General features: G+C 35.8%; 1 protein-coding gene across 2 annotated transcripts in view; it reads right to left on the reverse strand.

Annotated features, from left to right (window-relative positions):
* Positions 1–18907, reverse strand: part of ANO3 (anoctamin 3) — a 275901-nt gene that overhangs the window by 17210 nt on the left and 239784 nt on the right. For both annotated transcript variants that reach the window (XM_060303399.1, XM_060303400.1), the window contains 6 exons: positions 17471–17507; positions 13191–13302; positions 12258–12315; positions 6208–6305; positions 1616–1749; positions 741–893 (listed from right to left, as the gene is read on the reverse strand). In XM_060303399.1, the coding sequence (XP_060159382.1) occupies positions 741–893; positions 1616–1749; positions 6208–6305; positions 12258–12315; positions 13191–13302; positions 17471–17507 (592 nt within the window). The remainder of the gene's footprint in view (positions 1–740; positions 894–1615; positions 1750–6207; positions 6306–12257; positions 12316–13190; positions 13303–17470; positions 17508–18907) is intronic.

The following is an 18907-nucleotide window of genomic DNA, read 5'->3' on the forward strand; positions in this document are numbered from 1 at the left end:
AGCTATTGAATACTTTTCCATAGAGGGGAGGTAGACATCATGTAGAGAGATTTTAACATTAAAATATTGTTAGGAACTGGTTCATGTCTGTACCAATGAGATATAGACACAGCTGCTTAAGATTCTTCAGAGCTTATGTATAGAACTTGAGAGGTACTCAAACCTATAAAAATAAAGTTCTACTTCATTGTGTGAACTCTGAAATATCTGTATTCACTATGGGTTTTGCCTTTATCTTTGTCAGCTACCTTTTTAATGTAAAACTACGAAAAAGTAAAACTAGTTTAGTGTCAAGACCTGAAAATCACTAGTTGACATTTTCTACTTCTTAAGAGGCCAATCTGGCATCATATAGATACACAAAAAAGCTTTTGAAATTGTATATAGTATCAATCGACTATTGATTATGGTCAAAACTGATGTTTCAAATAGGATTAAAGTTAACTTTAAAAAATAATGGAATGAAAAAAAATAATGGAATGAAAAAATAAGCTCTGGAAAGGGATATATGAGATCCTTTTCAGTTATAAATAAGTTTATGAAATAGCATGTTCAGTATGAACTTACCCTCAACTAAGAGTTATAACTAAACTTACTCTCATTTCATTCTTTGGTTAACGAAAACAGTTTTGTTATGGCTGGAAGAGAGCTCCAGCAATAGAAACCCACGTTGTGCTAAGTAAGATCAAGCCACCACTTGGCCTTAGCAATGCAAAAATCATGTAGTTGCTGAATCTTACCTATGTCGGTTGCTCTGGCTGGCAAAGGCCTCCGCCACTGGGTGACAAATTTGTACGCATCCAGCCTGATTTCAATGATATTGTTTAACAAAGCCAAAAGAGGGGCCAGAGGAAAAGCCGCAACAAAGATGGTGGTAAAACCAAACTGCAAAACTGTAAAGGAAGAGGGTTAGAAAATCGGTAATATAAACAGTATCATTTATTGAGTGCTTTCTTTGTTCCATATTAGGCATCTTTACATAGATTGCCTTTAATCCTTCCAACATCCCTACAAAGTAAACATGCTTATCCCACTTTACAGTTGAGAAAAATGTAGCTCATACATGTTAAGTAAACTGGCTAAAGGGTAGATAGATGAAAAATGTTAAAAACTGCATTCAAACTCAGATCTCAATAGATTGAAAGTCTATGAGACTTTCACCTCTATGCCATGCAGCATGAAGGAAGAAAAACGTCAGAGAAGGACTTGAAGAAACATGCTTAGTCCTAGAAAGGAAGCAAGAGACCTAATCTTGTCCTCTCTTTTTATAGATGAGAAAACTGAGGGCCAGAGAACAAAAGCAAATGTCAAAACAACATGCAGTGATCTTATCAGTTGGAATGGGAATCCTTATTTTTGTAATATAAATAAGTAAGCTTCCTGAAGACTCAAGACTCAGACTGGGTCTGTGCAAATGTTTACTGTGAGAAAGAATTATTGCTTTATTTGGTTGGGCTGATACATTTCTCAACATAGGAGTGGGTTTTGCTTTATTTTGTTCCTTTAAAATATTTGCTCAAAAGGAGACGGTTTTCTCTCTTGAATCAGAGCCTGAGTGAAGTAGAAAAAACGTATCAAGAGGGTCAAATAGCTTTGCAGAAGGTTCTTTCCATACCCATTTCTAAGTACTCATCCATCAGTCCGTGAATATTCATGGGCTGTAGATTCCAATCATTTTCCCACTGAGGTATGGAAGCATCTTGTATTCCCCGCTTGATTTTATGTCGTGACCACCAGTTCTGGATCAACCTGCATAAAGGCAAAGGCCTTTTAAGCTCGTATTTAAGCACCTGGTAAACAATTTATAGTTTATTAAGAAAAGAGAAACTCCAACTACCTTAGGACTACACTAAGCATGCCTGAGAATTGGGGGGGGGTCTTTGCATGGTCTCAACTTTAAATTTAGCAAGGAAGAAGAGGCCTCCGACTTCCTAGACCCTACAAACATCTACATAGTTATCAAAGAGTTGATCCTCCCATATACTATAGGTGCTTCCTAATATTGATTAGACAAATCCTCATTTCTGTGATTCCTTCCCCTACCCCACCTATATAAATACCTAAACTCTTATGCTGCCTGTTGTGATTGGATCTGAGCCCTTCCTTCCAAATCTTCTGGGCTGTGCTCTCTGAACATGAGTAAAATCATGTTTCACATTAGATAACTGAGCCCTACCTAGAGTTTCAAGAGATGTAGTTTCTATTCCTCACCCTACAATGCATTAGTTGTGTGGCTTTTAGCCAGTCACTTCACTTCTCTGAGTTTATAACTATGAAGGATTCAAGAGATTACACTCTGCTCCTATAGTGAACAATAATTTACAGGTAATGAATCTGTGTCTCAGTCCATTTATCAGACTTGAAAAGGAAGTAGCAACACTCTTTCCCTAACCCAGGGGCAGTCTTGAAATTATATGACTCAGAAATATCCTGGTATGCAAATATTGTAGACTTCTGGGTAATAAATTATCTTAAGAGTTAGATAAAAATTATCTCTAGGATAAGGTGAATCTCACAGGACCCAATGAACAGTACCCAACTCTCAGTTTTAATTAATCATGGACGTAGAGCTTCAGTGGGGGTTGGAAGAACCACCATAGTTAGATCAAAACGTCAGGTAGCGCTTCAATGTGTGCTCCATGGAGGTTGCCTCTGGAGCCTCGTGAAGATGACAAAGGGAGTTGGGAATGGAAGGCCTGCTTGCTTATATCCTATTTATTTCAGTCTGCTTAAGATTTTACTTGAGGAAAGAGAATTGTGCTTTAAAAGTTTAAAAGTCATTGCTTTAGGAACTGGTTCACTCCTGCTAGAGTTTCTTCAGCAAGGCCTTTGTCCAGCTGTTGGGAAAACCCCACCAGGATGTCATTTGCCATGGTAGCCTTGGGATTTGATATACAAAATCCAGGCTCACCTCTTGGGCAAGGCCATGGCGAAAATGTGATGTCCAAAGTGCATGGTATGTACAGAAGTACACAGACAATAATAACAACAAGAATCATTCTTAATATTACAGTGACTACTACATCATCTTGACTGTGCTTATGAAGTATCGACACCATCTCAGATCCTGTGCTAGGCACTTGATACCTAATTTACTCAAATATTTTCAAATTATGTTCCTCAAACTTTATGTTTCAAAGAGGTAAGCCAAAGATAGAAAGGAATACGAAAAACGGACTGGGCTTCCCAAACCTCCATGCCTATTCTCCCTTCATTTAGCAGAGATTCATTTTAATCTGTTTTGACTATTGAGGATTTGTGTAAATATCTCTTCACAAAAAGCTTCTGTCATATATTGATGAAGGTTTAAATACCATTGGGTCATCTCATTTAATCTTTATAAATCCCTTATTTTATAAATTAAAAAAAATGTTTCAGAGAGGTTAAGTAAATTATAAGCATCTTTAGCAAGAGGCAGAAAAGGAATTTGTACCAGGCCTCCACAATTTCCCAGTCCGATGCACTGGGTTAATATCACCTCTCCAACCCCCAGGTCTCTGCTCAGGAATATCCTGATGCTACTTAAGGGCCAAGGAGGAGAAAGAAACATGGTATAATTTGATGACTGAGCCTAAGTTATTTATATCATTAATCAACTAACCAGTTCTTTCCCCATAGTAAGGAAATTCCTCAAAATTATAATGTTTTTAAATAAATTAGGCCTCAATACTTCCATACCACAATGTTTTAAATACACTCTATTTCACTGTATTCTAAAGGATAATATATTTTAACAGATGTAAAAGTGGGCATTCAGGGTCCTTCTATGTCAGTATTTCACAGTTAGAATTTATCTATAGGGAAAAAACAGAATGCTGTTGTTTTGATGTTATCACAATCAATCCTGTTCTAAATATTTATTGCTGTTGCTGTTGTAACAAAGAGCCCCAAACCTCCCCATCCAGGATTTTAATTTTATTTCATTCTTAAAGGGGGGAGACAGAACTGGAGGTTCTCTGCATTAAACAAAAACAACAACAACCTTGGTCTTTTGGTAGCCAAAAGAAATCAGAAAGTTAATTTTGTTCTCAAGAACCTGCACTGCCAATAATATTTTAAGAATACCAACAAGTGTCTTAAGATGTTGAACAGAGTACAAGTTACTCTATATCCATTATTTTGTCTAATCCTTACAATGGTTCTTGAGGTAGATACAGCTGTTGAGCCTCTCTTAGAGATGTGAAAACTGAGGCACAGAAAGGTCGATTGGCTTACAAATGGTCACACATTTTGTAAGGAGAGGAGTAGGAACTGAACTGTCATCTCTCTGATTACCAAGCCCCAATTCTTAAGAACTAGTTCTTCTTAAACGTATGGACACCAAGGGGGGAAAGTGGCAGGGAGGCGGTGGTAGTGTGATGAATTGGGAGATTGGGATTGACATATATACACTAATATGTATAAAATGGATAACAAATAAGAACCTGCTATATAAAAAAATAAATAAAATAAAATTTAAAAATTAAAAAAATAGAACTAGTCTTCTTAGTAACTCTATAGAAGGCTAGTTTAAAAATTAAGTACTCTTAGAACAAAAAATTTCACAATCTGTATGGAAACACAAAAGACCCCAAATAGCCAAAGCAATCTTGAGAAAGAAAAATGGAGCTGGAGGAATCAGGCTCCCTGACTTCAGACTATACTACAAAGCTACAGTAATCAAGACAGTATGGAACTGGCACAAAAACAGAAATATAGATCAATGGAACAGGGTAGAAAGCCCAGAGATAAACCCACACACATATGGTCACCTTATCTTTGATAAAGGAGGCAAGAATATACACTGGAGAAAAGACAGCCTCTTCAATAAGTGGTGCTGGAAAAACTGGACAGCTACATGTAAAAGAATGAAATTAGAACACTCCCTAACACCGTACATAAAAATAAACTCAAAATGGATTAAAGACCTAAATGTAAGGCCAGACTCTATCAAACTCTTGGAGGAAAACATAGGTAGAACACTCTATGACATAAATCACAGCAAGATCCTTTTTGACCGACCTCCTAGAGAAATGGAAATAAAAACAAAAATAAACAAATGGGACCTAATGAAACTTCAAAGCTTTTGCACAGCAAAGGAAATCATAAACCATACGAAAAGACAACCCTCTGAATGGGAGAAAATATTTGCAAATGAAGCAACTGACAAAGGATTAATCTCCAAAATTTACAAGCAGCTCATGCAGCTCAATATCAAAAAAACAAACAACCCAATCCAAAAATGGGCAGAAGACCTAAATAGGCATTTCTCCAAAGAAGATATACAGATTGCCAACAAACACATGCAAGAATGCTCAACATCATTAATGCTTAGAGAAATGCAAATCAAAACTACAATGAGGTATCACCTCACACCCGTCAGAATGGCCATCACCAAAAAATCTACAAACAATAAATGCTAGAGAGGGTATGGAGAAAAGGGAACCCTCTTGCGCTGTTGGTGGGAATGTAAATTGATACAGCCACTATGGAGAACAGTATGGAGGTTCCTTAAAAAACTAAAAATAGAACTACCATATGACCCAGCATATACCCTGAGAAAACCATAATTCAAAAAGAGTCATGTACCAAAATGTTCATTGCAGCTCTATTTACAATAACCAGGACATGGAAGCAACCTAAGTATCCATTGACAGATGAATGGATAAAGAAGATGTGGCACATATATACAATGCAGTATTACTCAGTCATAAAAGGAAATGAAATTGAGTTATTTGTAGTGAGGTGGATGGACCTAGAGTCTGTCATACAGAGTGAAGTAAGTCAGAAAGAGAAAAACAAATACCACATGCCAACACATATATATGGAATCTAAAATACAAAACAAAAAAATGGTCATGAAGAACCTAGGGACAAGACGGGAATAAAGACGTAGACCTACTAGAGAATGGACTTGAGGACATGGGGAGGGGGAAGGGTAAGCTGGGACAAAGTGAGAGAGTGGCATGGACATATATACACTACCAAATGTAAAACTGATAGCTAGTGAGAAGCAGCCGCATAGCACAGGGAGATCAGCTCGGTGCTTTGTGACCACCTAGAGGGGTGGGATAGGTAGGGTGGGAGCGAGGGAGACGCAAGAGGGAAGAGATATGGGGATATATGTATATGTATAGCTGATTCACTTTGTTATAAAGCAGAAACTAACACACCATTGTAAAGCAATTATACTCCAATAAAGATGTTAAAAAAAAATTAAGTACTCACGGGTATCCCAGTTCCATGAAATTGTTCCATATTTGCTTCAAAAACATGATAACTCCCATCTGGAGGCAAAGGTCTATCAAACAGCCACTAGGATGACACTGAAACAGAACAACAAGAGCATTAATGATCTTGCTCTTCTAGGTTGCCTTAAACACCCCCACATTCAAATTGTACAGCAAATTCTAAAGCCAGGGCACCTTATATCAATGCGTAAAGAGAATAAAAACAGGGAAGAAATAGCGCATATGAGGATACCTGATAAGGAAGTTTTCAGTAATATACATTGGAATATTGATCAAAATTATAACAGCAATAACCAAAAAATCTAACTTTTAATGAGCACTTAGTACTGCCAAGCTCTGTGCTAGGCATGATCACATTTAATGAATGCTCTGGAATAGTACATACCTATTAACAATCAGGTGATAGCAAAATATTTAATTCTATGACAAAATGTTTATATTTTTTAAAATCAGCTTTTTGTCTCGACTGATTCTAAATTTGCAGAAAATTTACAAAGATAGTACAGAGAGTGCCCATGCACCCCTCCCCCAATTCCCTCCATTGCCCCTTACATTACCGAGGTATATTGTCAAAGTTAAGAAGTCAATATTAGTACATTGCTATTAACCAAATTCCAGACTTTACTTAGATTTCACCAGCTCCAGGACACAACGTGGGATACCCCATAGCACTTATTTGTCATGTTCCCCCCACTAACCTGTGGTCTAGACAGTTTCTCAGATTTTCATATCCTTAACAATTCTGAGTACTGCTGGACAAGCACCCTTTGGAAAATCCCCCAATCTGGGTTTGTCTGATGTTTTCACATATTTAGACTGGGGTTATGTGCTTTAAGAATGGAGGCAGGGCACAGAGGTAAAGTGCCATTTCCATCACATCCCATCAGGGCCACATGGTATCCCCATGACATCACCAGTGATATTAACTTTCATCACTCGGTTAATATAGTATTTGCCAAGTGTTTCTTCTGCAAAGTTACTCATTTTCCCATATCTCCTGGAGAGGGAGTATCTACATATATTATAATGTATTTTAAGCGATAAAAGTATGCCACAAAATAGTTTGTCAGTATGATCCCAATGTTGCCTTCTCTGTGCTCTTCTGCTTTTTCAGATGCTCAGTAACAGCATTAGAAACCCACACGAACAAAAGTGTGATTCCAATAAAAATTGCAATAAATGTGCTTTGCTTGAAAACTTTGCACTATAGAAGATATTTGGGTAGGAAAGCGTGGGTCTTTTTCTTTGGAAATGGGTTCATGTCCTGCTTGTAAGGATGATGGTCTCTATAGCTTTGATCTACAGTTTCTATTTCTATCAAATCAGTACCAGTGGGACTTCAAAGGGAACAAATAGTTAGGACACAAAGAGCCTGCTTTTCTGTTTCCAGCCCAGTAACTTAAAACCCCCTAATCTGAGCCAGAGAGAGGGTTTGCCAGTGATAATTTTTATTGTGTGGAGAAGTTTCAAGTCTCCTATCCAAGCACACTCCTTCTGAATTTAGGACCCCCTGAACTCTGCTACATATATACCATAAGTGGGTTTGGTAGAATGTCTGAGGCAGAATAATTACTAAGCTACAGAGTCAGATCACAGATCACAGTTGCAAGCTGAAACTCTTCATTTTTGTAGAGAGACTCACAGAGGCAAAGTAACTTGTCCAAGATCATGCAATGCTAACTGGTAATGTGGGAATGAAAGCTTAGGTCTCCTGTACCCTCATCCACTGCTCTTTCACGTAATGCTAAGGATGAATTCTATTTACCAATTGTGTTCATTGCCTTGAAGGGTTGCTTTAGCAAAGCCTGTTATTACGCGGGAAGTTAAAAAGAAAACTATCATAGAACCATGTGATTGGATCACTCTCCACAGTGGTAGGCCAAAGTGGGGAGGCTGGATGACAGACCATTTATAATTTTGTTGAATTTAAGCCTTGATGACTTTGTAGTTTGATTTACAGGGTAGAGAAAGAGATCTAACAGCTTCTTCACATAATGATTGCTTTGAGCTAACTCCAGTCCTTCATTACTCTAAAACTCATTCGGGATAAAGTCTATACTTAGAATGAGTAAAGGGCATGGATGAATGTGCAGGAGACCCAGGCTTTCATTCCCATTGCACCATTCAAAATTACATGACCATGGACAACCCAAAGCTGGGTGCCTTCACATATTTTTCTCATTTGCTCCTCATGAGAGTCTGGTGACATGGGTGTTGATATCTCTGTTTTGTAGATAATGAAGCTAAGTGGCAGACAGAAGTATCAGACTGCAATACCCTATTCCTTTCACTTGATCCACTTTAGTATGTTTACTCTAAATCCAATTTACATGTAGGAGCCAGCAATCATTCAGCGATCTTGTACCAAAACCAATTTTTATTAGATTCTCCACTGCGGCAATATGCTATCCCAATGGTGGCTGGAAAGGGCAGTCACCAGAACATGAACTCTAGACTGCCGGAATCATCAAATTGATGACTTCATCAATTTATAGGTATGTTTCAATAATTTTAGGCAAATTATATAACTTCTCTAAGCTTCTGTTTTCTCATCAGCAACATGAGTGTAATAACAGAATTGTTGTGAGGATTAAATGCATTAATATATGTAGAACACTTAGAACCAATTGCTGGAATGTGCTGGCATATAGTAAACACTCATTAAATATTAGCTATTATTAACATTTTACACAGATTTACATATATGAGATATTATATGGCATAGTATGAGGGAAGTCCAGTATAGTCAGTTTGTAAATGTTCTAAATAAAATTGTAGTACTTTTTTCCTTTCTTTATAATGGCGACCATTATTTATGCCAGGGATTTTACATGCATGATCCAATTTAATCCACCTGTGGCCAATATTACTGAGATGGCTATTCTTATCACAATTTGCACATAAAAAAAATCGAGATGTAGAGATATTAAGATCATTGGTTCAGGTGCAGTAAAATTAGAATGTAGACTGTCAGATTCCAAAGACAAAATATTTGTTACAGATCATGGTTATGTTCTTTTCTTCAAGACTATTAACATCATCAAAGGAAGGAAAGAGACTTCTTCATCTGTACACCACATATTACCCAGCAGAGACCTAGGATAGAATATGTGTCAATAAATGCTTGCTGTATGATTGAATTCAGAGGATCAATTCTTATCTTCCACCATGTATACTTTTTCCATCTACACTTCCAGGATTTCTAGAGTCTATCACAAACCCATATTTTTATTTCACTGAGTGTTTTTTAAAATAAATAATCCTTTGTTGGAAAATATGGCTACTATCTATGTCATATGTATTGTGGAGAATATCTAGGATGGTTACGAAGTATTTTTCCTGACATTAGTATTATGATTATTCCCCTGGTACTTTCAAAGAAGAATCATGAATTCCAATAATTTCACAATTAAGAGTACCCAATTAAACAAAATATTGGTGCTAGCAGCCACTAAAATGGCATCAATAGGCAGATCTACCTGCGTGTGACTACACTGTTCCCCACACTACCCTTGCTAACGCCACTGAACACTCCTGGAAAAAGTAAGCCTTGCTTTTTTCCCCCCATTTGGGTAGCTGAAAACCTTTTAGCAGATATAGTCATACTTCTGGGCTATGAAAGAAAGCTGCAAGTCTGATTTGGGGATTTTCAGGAGGCCTGGGACTATGAAAGGCCTTAGTTGATCTCTGCCCAATAGAATAATACCCAGGTGGCTGTAGAGACAGAGCATAGATAAATATCAGTTACAATTTATAGAGTTCCTACCACAGTCCAGGGACTGTGCTAATTGTCTTATGCAAATTGTCTCTTATTTATTAACAGCTTTGCAACCTAAGTGTTACTATTGCCAGTTTACAGATGAGAAGACAGATATTCAGAGAGGTTAAATTAAGGACAAAGAATGAATAATCAGCAATATTAACATTTGAGCCCAGTTTTCTGTGATATAAAGCATACGTTCTTTGGGATCTTTAGGCTTTCTCCATGTATTCCAATAAACTTTTAGAAGACTCTGGGGAGACAACATTAATGAGAGAGGCCCTGAGTTTTGGGGACTTTTTAGATAGAGACTAGAAATGTCTCCTATTTCTCAGGTAATCTTTTCTTAGCCTCTCTCTAAATTATGACCTCCTACTAATGCTGCCACAAATTAAATTGGATTTTACATTAGAATAATTAAAACAATTTTGAACTAGACAAGGAATAAACAGTCTAACAATGAGACTGAAAAGAGTCCAGAAATTTCAAGATGTAGAATATAAAAAATCTTACAGTCTCATTTTGCCAAATGAAAACATGTAATTATTACATTTATTTATTAAATGTGTGGCTGCCAATTAGGCATGAGGGGATCTTGATTACTCTTTACACCAAAATAAACTTCCAATGGGCCAAAGATATCAGTATTAAAAAAAAATAACATTAGCTAAAACTACATGTTAATTTTGGGCTTCCCTGTTGGTACAGTGGTTAAGAATCCACCTGCCAATGCAGGGTACATGGGTTTGAGCCCTGGGTCAAGATGATCCCACGTGCATGGAGCAACTAAGCCTATGCGTCACAACTACTGACCCTGCGCTCTAGAACCTGTGAGCCACAACTACCGAGCCCAAGTGCCACAACTACTGAAGCCCGTACACCTAGAGCCCGGACTCCACAACAAGAGAAGCCACCGTAATGAGAAGCCTGTGTACCGCAACGAAGAGTAGCCACCACTCACCACAACTAGAAAAAGCCCGCACACAGCAATGAAGACCCAACACAGCCAAAAGTAAATAAATAAATAATTTTTTTAAAAAAATGTGAATTTTTAAAATTTCCTGAATGGAGAATACATTTTTTTTTGTCATGATACAAATTCCCCAAACCATTAACAACAGTAATATTTTGATTAGAAAATGCTATATAGTTGTGTAAAAAAATATCAAAACAAAACTAAACTATATACAAGAAAATGGGAAACATATCTGCAGCAAATATGAAAGATTAGAGCCTAACTTTATTTGTTTATAAATTATTAGAAAAACAGCTTAATGAAAATAAATAGGAATAATACACACACAGAAGTATAAAATGTCAACAGACATATGAAAAATATTCTCCATCTCACTTGTAATTAAAGGAACTGAAATCTAAAGAAGATATCCTTTGGATTATTGGTAAAAATTAAAATGTTTCTCTTGGCAGGGGTCTGAAAAGTAGATTCATACTCTATAGGTAGAGCATAGCATTTGGGAGGACAATTTGTCAGTCCCAGTGAAAATATAAAATATTCTTACTGTGATAGAGAGATATTATTCCTAGACATTTTGTTTCCATGACATACATATAACAAATCAATAAAGACATATGAGACTTTGAAGATATACCTATATTTATAAATTAGTATTTGAAGTAAGATTTCTTTTGGACTAAATTTTCCCTGCTTAAAAGGAAACCCAGCATGTTTAAAAGTTTGGAAACCAGTACAATAGACAATAATAATTCCCCCAAAGAAAAACAATTCTGGAGCTAAATTTCTGGGCTTTGTGAATGGAAAAAATAGTTTTGATGGACTATTAAAAAGAGCTGAGGGACTTCCCTGGTGGTGCAGTGGTAAGAGTTTGGGCTCCCAATGCAGGGGACCTGGGTTTGATCCCTGCTCATGGAACTAGATCCCACATGCATGCCACAACTAAGAGTTCACATGCCACAACTAAGGAGCCCACGTGCTGCAAAGAAGGAGCCACAAGCCACAACTAAGACCCGGCACAATCAAATAAATAAATAAAAATAAATAAATGAGCAAATTCCTGCTTTACAAAAAAAAAAAAGAGCTGAGGTCAGGATCACCCTCTTTTCTGGAAAGACTTAATTCCTTCATTTCTGAAACCATAGGAAGTCTCCTTTATTGAAAATGCGTCTTCAGCATGCCTGAAATTCCCTATTCCACCTCCCCTTTCTCTCCCTTCCCACCCACTCTTCCTCCCATAGTCATTGGTCCATATCCATGCCTATCCCCACACCCACCCTTACAAATTACTTACTTCCTCCAGTCTCCACCGGTTGAAAAGTTTATTGTACTTTCCTGGATGGCCTACAAATCTGTAAAAAGCCATTTTAATTCATTAGCGTTTATGTGGGTTGACTGAAGAACATTTACTAATGCATTACAACAAGTGCATGTGTGGGTAGAGACCTAAGTGTTCTCTGGAGCAACTTGTACCCAAACAGTTGACTTAGGCCATGCTTACACATCAAAGGACCCAACTTAAAAAGGAAAAGTGATGTGTGAAGTCAATATCAATGAGTTGAGAAAGTACAGACAAACCAACCGAATGAAATTTCCTATTTTTACCTGTGGAGTTTTAATGTCTTCTTGACCTAGTTAACGAATATTAATACAACGTGCTGAATGGCTTAGTTTAAAATGTTTCTAGCTTCAGCATGTTTCCATGGCACTTGTCAGAGTGTTAAGCATATGGCAAACCAGAACCAGTAGCTTAATATGCTTCTTTTTCATATTTTGCAGCAAATTTAAGGAAAAGAAAAACATTACCATGACAGGTATGTTTCCCCACTAAGGAACTGTAAGCTGGTGTTATATAAAAATTATTTTCTTATTTAACAAAACCATTACTTATGACTGGAGAGTCATAATTCAACCCAAGGATGGCATATGTTTTATTTATTTTTTAAAAATGGAAGTACAGCTGATTTACAATGTTGTGTTAGCTTCAGGTACACAGAAAAGTAATACGGTTATATGATTTTACTTTTTTATGCCAACTTTAACTGGGAGTGGCACCTAGAAGCACTGTACTGAGAAGTCTTTTGACTTGAAAAAGCATGTGAAGATTGATTGGGACAGTTTTCTAAAGCAGAGGACAAGAATTTGCCACCCCTGTTAACAAACCAGCAGTGGAACTGTTGACAATCTCTGTCATTCTGCAAAGATAATGCCTATGGAGTTGACTTACCTCCCCAAAAAGAAAGCAATATAGAAGATAGAACTGTTTAAATTGACAAACTGGAAGAGGAACATCTTCAAAGCAAAGCTGTTTTCCCATTCAGATTCTGTTCGAGGATATTCTAAAAGGAACATAGGGTGTGTTTACATAGATGAGGTAAATGACAAGAAATATGGATACAGAATCAGAAGTCCCATGTTCAAAGTCTGGTTCAGTCATTTACTAGTTCTATGAGCCACTCAATGTCTCTGAGTTCTAGTGTCTGCATCTGTAAAAATAGGAATGATAATATCTGTTCCATAGAGTTGCTGAAAGGATCCAATGAGATAATCTTTAGACATTTCCCACAGCTACAGAAGTATGATGCTTGTTATTAAGATATAAAGATTTTCAGGATTCTCTCTGCTCCTTTCATTTAGAGGTAACCACAAATATTAGATCAGTCTTTCACCCAAACTGGCTATACTTAATATAGGGACCTAAACTGTCCATAGGGTTCTTTGAAAAAGGAATATTTTGTATGCAGACTGAAGTGGAATAGTAAAGAGAAAAGAGGGCTACATCAGTCACAAAAGCCCAGTTTTTATCTCAACCTTACACCTAATTTGCCAGTAATCTCAGGCAGGTCTCTTCACATTTCTCTGTAATCAGTTTTATAATCTGTGAAATGAGGAATTTAGATAAGATAATTTTAAGAACTCTGTCAACTCACGCCTTAGGGTTCTAACTTCTCAAACAAAACAAAACAAACAAAACACAACAAAATACAGTGATGAGAGAGATTGGATGAAGATGGCAGCATGTACTGAAGCCTCTGCTCCCACTCAGTACCCAAATAAGTGATAGAAAATATATATGCACATCTAATATATATATATATTTTTTAATATAATTGAAAAATTCAAGAAAGGTAGAAAATAGATGGGCTCTGACTTAAGGAAAAGAGAGGCCAAAATACATGCATGAGCAAAGCACAGAATAAAAACACAACAGGTCTTGGGGAACTCCAAGTCCAAAGCAGGTAGGTGCCGGAAATAGGAGGGGGTCTGTGGGGCATCCAAAAGAGTGACTGGTTGGTGGGAACCAGTGAGAGCAGTCAGGATAGGCTTACATTTCCCCATGGGTTTTGAAAGGTTGTGTTTTCATTGTTGTTTCCTTCTAAATAGTTTGTAAATTAAGCATAAAACTTATTTAGAAATAACAATGTGGATTTTTAAAAAAAATCCTGTGAGTAAGATTGCTTTTGGTTCTCCATTTCTAATTTTATTGCATCGTGATCCACAAATGTGTCCTGTGTGATTTCTGTTTGGGGGCAAAAAAGTTGCAATTTCATTGTGGCCAAATTACATGGATAAGTTTTGTCAATGTATCAAGTGTCTGAAAATAATATTTCTGTCGAACATACAGTTTATATATATTTTAAAAGAAGCTTGCTAATTATGATATTCAAATACTCTATATCCTGGCTTATATTTTGAGTGTGGATTTATCAATTTATTTTTGTATTTCTATCATTTTTTGCTTTCTATGTTTTGAAGGTTTATGAAAATGTGTATAGAAATCATGACAATTATATTGACCTGGTAGATTGTTTATCAGTATGAAGTGTTTCTCTGTCTCTCTCAAATAGATATCAAATTCTTGTTTGCCTAATGTTAATATGGTGACATATGATTTTGTTACTATTTTCTTGATATAGATGCTCCTATTGCTGAATTGACCTCTGACAAAATAAAAACTCCTTTTACCAGTTGATCTAATTTGTTTCTTGGAATTCAGGTTTATTTTTATAGATAATTAATATTAAAGATAAATCACAGTTCATTATTATAGTTACTTTATTATTTGGAACAACTGACAACCATTCTGATCTAATTCTCAACAACTATAAAACTAGGCTGAAAAAATTCTCTCTTGGAATCAAATGTTATATATTTCCTCTCTAAAAAAAACCTTAATGTGATAGAATTGAAGCTTTGATTTTTTTGTGTGTGTGTGGTTTTTGAAAATAAAATATTTGGACAAAAAAAGAAATCAAGAAACAAAGTTTAAAAAAATATTTTAAATAAAACAGTGTTTGGCCTCCTCTAGAAAGTTAAACCTAATTTCTAATTTGAAGCATAAATTTGCAAGCCAAAAGTTATACAAAGTATAATGTCATATATATTATATATATATATTTATATATTTATAGGTATATACATGCAATGATATTATATTACTATAAGTAAAATATCAATATTTTATTAATTTAAATCAATACAATTCATTCATTATTAATCAACAGTTATGAATCCACAGGCATTATGGTATGAGTTACAGATGGAAAAATCAAATATGAAGTGAATACACCTGGAACTTAGCACAGATAACTGTTCTGTTTCCTACTATCAATTGTGGTCCCCAAATCACTTGCTTAGATTTGCTTCTATCTTGGGTATAAAGTACTTTAAAAGTTAATAAATGTAAGGAATCAGAGCTGGAAGAAATCTTTGAGACAATGTAGTTCAAGTGCTTTGTTACCCAACTGAAGAAATTGTAGCTCAGTGGGTTTAAAGAACAATGAAAATGATGAAAAAGATCATTCCCATTTATGGAGCACTTGTCATGTGTCAGGCGGCCAACCTACAATGGTGAAACAGGAAGTATTATCATTCTCATTTTACCAGTGAAGAAACTGACTCAAAGAAAACAAAAAGAAACAGAAGAAAGAAGAGAAGGAGGAAGAATGGAATGGAGAGAGGGGAAAACTTGCTCATAGTCATGTAATTTCCAAGTAATCATGTCATCCAGAGGATGAACTAGGAACTAGTTCTTCCCTCTACACACTATTCCTTCTCTTGTTACTTGTATTTGTAAATACATTATAACGAAAGTGATATATCATGATAGAGTCATACAGTTCCTCCACCATAGTCAATGGAGTCTGTCACTTCTGAGTTTAAATTCTACTTATTTAACTTTTATCTTGGTTTTCTTATCCATAAACTAGGGATCATACTGTCATAGAGTTGTGATGACAATAAAACAAAATAATGAAGGAGAAGTGTTTAGCTTAGCCCAGTGCCTTGGCTCTGGTGAGTTCTCAATAAAAGATCATTGCTCAAACAAATCTGCAATAAAAATTTTGTACCCCAAACTGGGGGACTAAAAATTAAGTTTGAGGATAGAAAAAAAGACATTTTCTGACACGTAAGGTTTTGAGAAATTTACTTTCCAGGTAGCAAAATAAGGAATTAAGTTAAGACAGAAGAAACATAGGATCCAAAAAGTAATGTCCAGCCGAGAGAAAAAAGGTGAAAGGAATTGCCACAGTGTTGGTGAAGGGAAGTGTAGATGCCCAGAGGGTAACCTATTGAGATTGGAGTAGACAGTGGTTCAGGGAGGATAACTCTAAGGAGAAAATAAAATGAATACAATACTCAATGTTTTTGAATGTATTTAGAGAGAATTTAGAGTTATGGCAGGAAGTTTGGGATAAATTAAGGAAAGTATGTGTAGACAATTAAGCAAAAAAAGTGCTATTATTAGCTTCATGAAAATATAAAGGTTGTGTAAGAAAGGAAGGATCACAGTACACACCATGCCTTAGATGTGAACATAGTTCTCTAGACACAATGATTTGAACACTACTTATTCATTTGGCTAAAACTGCTGGTACAACCACTTTGGAAGGAGGGGAATTAAGTCTGTTTTTAGCCGGTGATGGATGGGAAAGTGTGCGGGGACAGAACACTGCAGGGAATAAAGACTTAAGTTCTTGTCTTTATGATGGGAAGGCAATCACTTCCCAAAGCTGGAAAACCCAAGAATGGCATGCAATTTAGAAACAGGGTAGAAAATAACAGAAGAAATTAATTGATAAAATGCTAAAAAGCCGTCCCTCAGGGATATGGAAAATAAAAATGGGTAATGTGGTAAAGGACTGGTGTTTATTACAAATCTCTTAATAATCTTTTGCCTTTTAAATTGTGTACATGTAATATGACACTTTGATAAAAATAAATATTGGGGGTGAAAATCACGAAGAACTGAAAAAGTAGTGGAAAAAAGCAATTCCAAGTAGGGAGAACTAGGTTTGCTAATTTCTAGTAAGATTTTGTAACTATACACCTTGCCTCTCTATAGTTATGTGATGTAGTCCAACTTCCTATGCCCCTTCTTTCACTTTTATTGACAATTATATAACTAAAGTTGATATAAAAAACATATAAAAAATGCTAAAGTGTGTAAAGCAAGTGCAGAATAATATGCCCATGTTACTAAAGAGTGAAGAAAAATGGGCTTACCTAAATTAGTGAGAAGGTAAGCAATTTTTTCATAAGCCTGTAATAAAAGAAAACAAATAGTTAATGTTATTATTTTCTTTTAGAAAACGCTGTTATTTACACTATTCAAGAAACATCTAAAGTATATTCTACATAGTGGTTACATTTTTAATTAAGCAGAAGCAAGTTTTAAATCTTACTCTACAGTGCTTTATATATACACATACACACACAATGCATGTATAAAAATGTGTTGTAAATATGTGTATATATACAGACACACTTGATTTCTGCAATAACATCTTTTCTGCTAGCTATCTTTATTTCCACTTTATAAATCAAAGAAATGAGACTTAAAAAAACCCCAAAGACATTCAACTAGTTAACGGCTGACCTGGGATTTAATAATCAAATTATATGTGCTTTTCACTACTCTGGAAGGTTAAGTGGAAGTATGTCTTCTTTACTATTGATAAAGAATTTTCCAAACTATGACAAAGGCAGTGGGCAAAGTTGCATTCCTAAAGAACAAAGCTGGTTTGGTGGTTATTTAAAACAAGATTCACTAGTCAGATCTGTTGAATCTGTAAGTCACATGCACAATAGATTTTTATAACATTTTTTATATTCTGCCACCTTCTCCTTGCCCCACCATACTCTGTGTACCACTCATACAGACTCAAGGAAAGAAAACATATTTCACAATATTCCAAGTAAATATAGTTGGAAATGTATATTTACTATAGACAGAAGGGTGATGTGTGTATGTATGTAAATGTGACTACGTAACCCCACAATTCAACAAATTATTCTTTAGATTATAAATTCCAATAACCCTGCCTATTGGCATGCAAAATCACAAAGTTGTCTGGACACTTGAAAAGTTGTTCACCTTCCCTGACTGTTCTTTCAATAGAACTATTATGATTATTCATCTTGACCATGATTCAATCCATCTCTTCCTAAGATTTAAAGTGTTATCTTGAGACAAAAAGATTATATTGAGTACAATAGTCTCATTCTACCCCTGGTGCAGTTTTTTTTTTTTTAACTGTACACTCAAGTAATCATTTCCAAATTTTAGGACCCGATTAGCTTGAATTCATGAGCACCAAAGTTATCCTGACTTTGTTCTTTTCCATGCCCCATTTATCAACTAAGATGATTAGAGAAGGGTCTCCAGAGAGTACTGGAAGACAGCCTTATCAATCAGCAAATAGTACTTGAGTAGCTCCTATGCCTCAGGCACTGAATTAAGTGCCCTCATGGGGACTGAGAGAAAATTTTATTTAAATAACAGTCATTTAGAGTATTTGGCTGGTGCCAAACAGTGTTTTATATATACTATTATTTATATTTGTCCTTACAACAATATTATCAAATAGGCATTATGATTTCCATTTTACAGAACAGGAAACTAAGGTTTAGAATGTTAAGCACCTAACCCGAGATAATACT

Source organism: Globicephala melas, chromosome 8 (assembly GCF_963455315.2).
Source record: "Globicephala melas chromosome 8, mGloMel1.2, whole genome shotgun sequence".
In the NCBI taxonomy this organism is placed as follows: Eukaryota; Metazoa; Chordata; class Mammalia; order Artiodactyla; family Delphinidae; genus Globicephala; species Globicephala melas.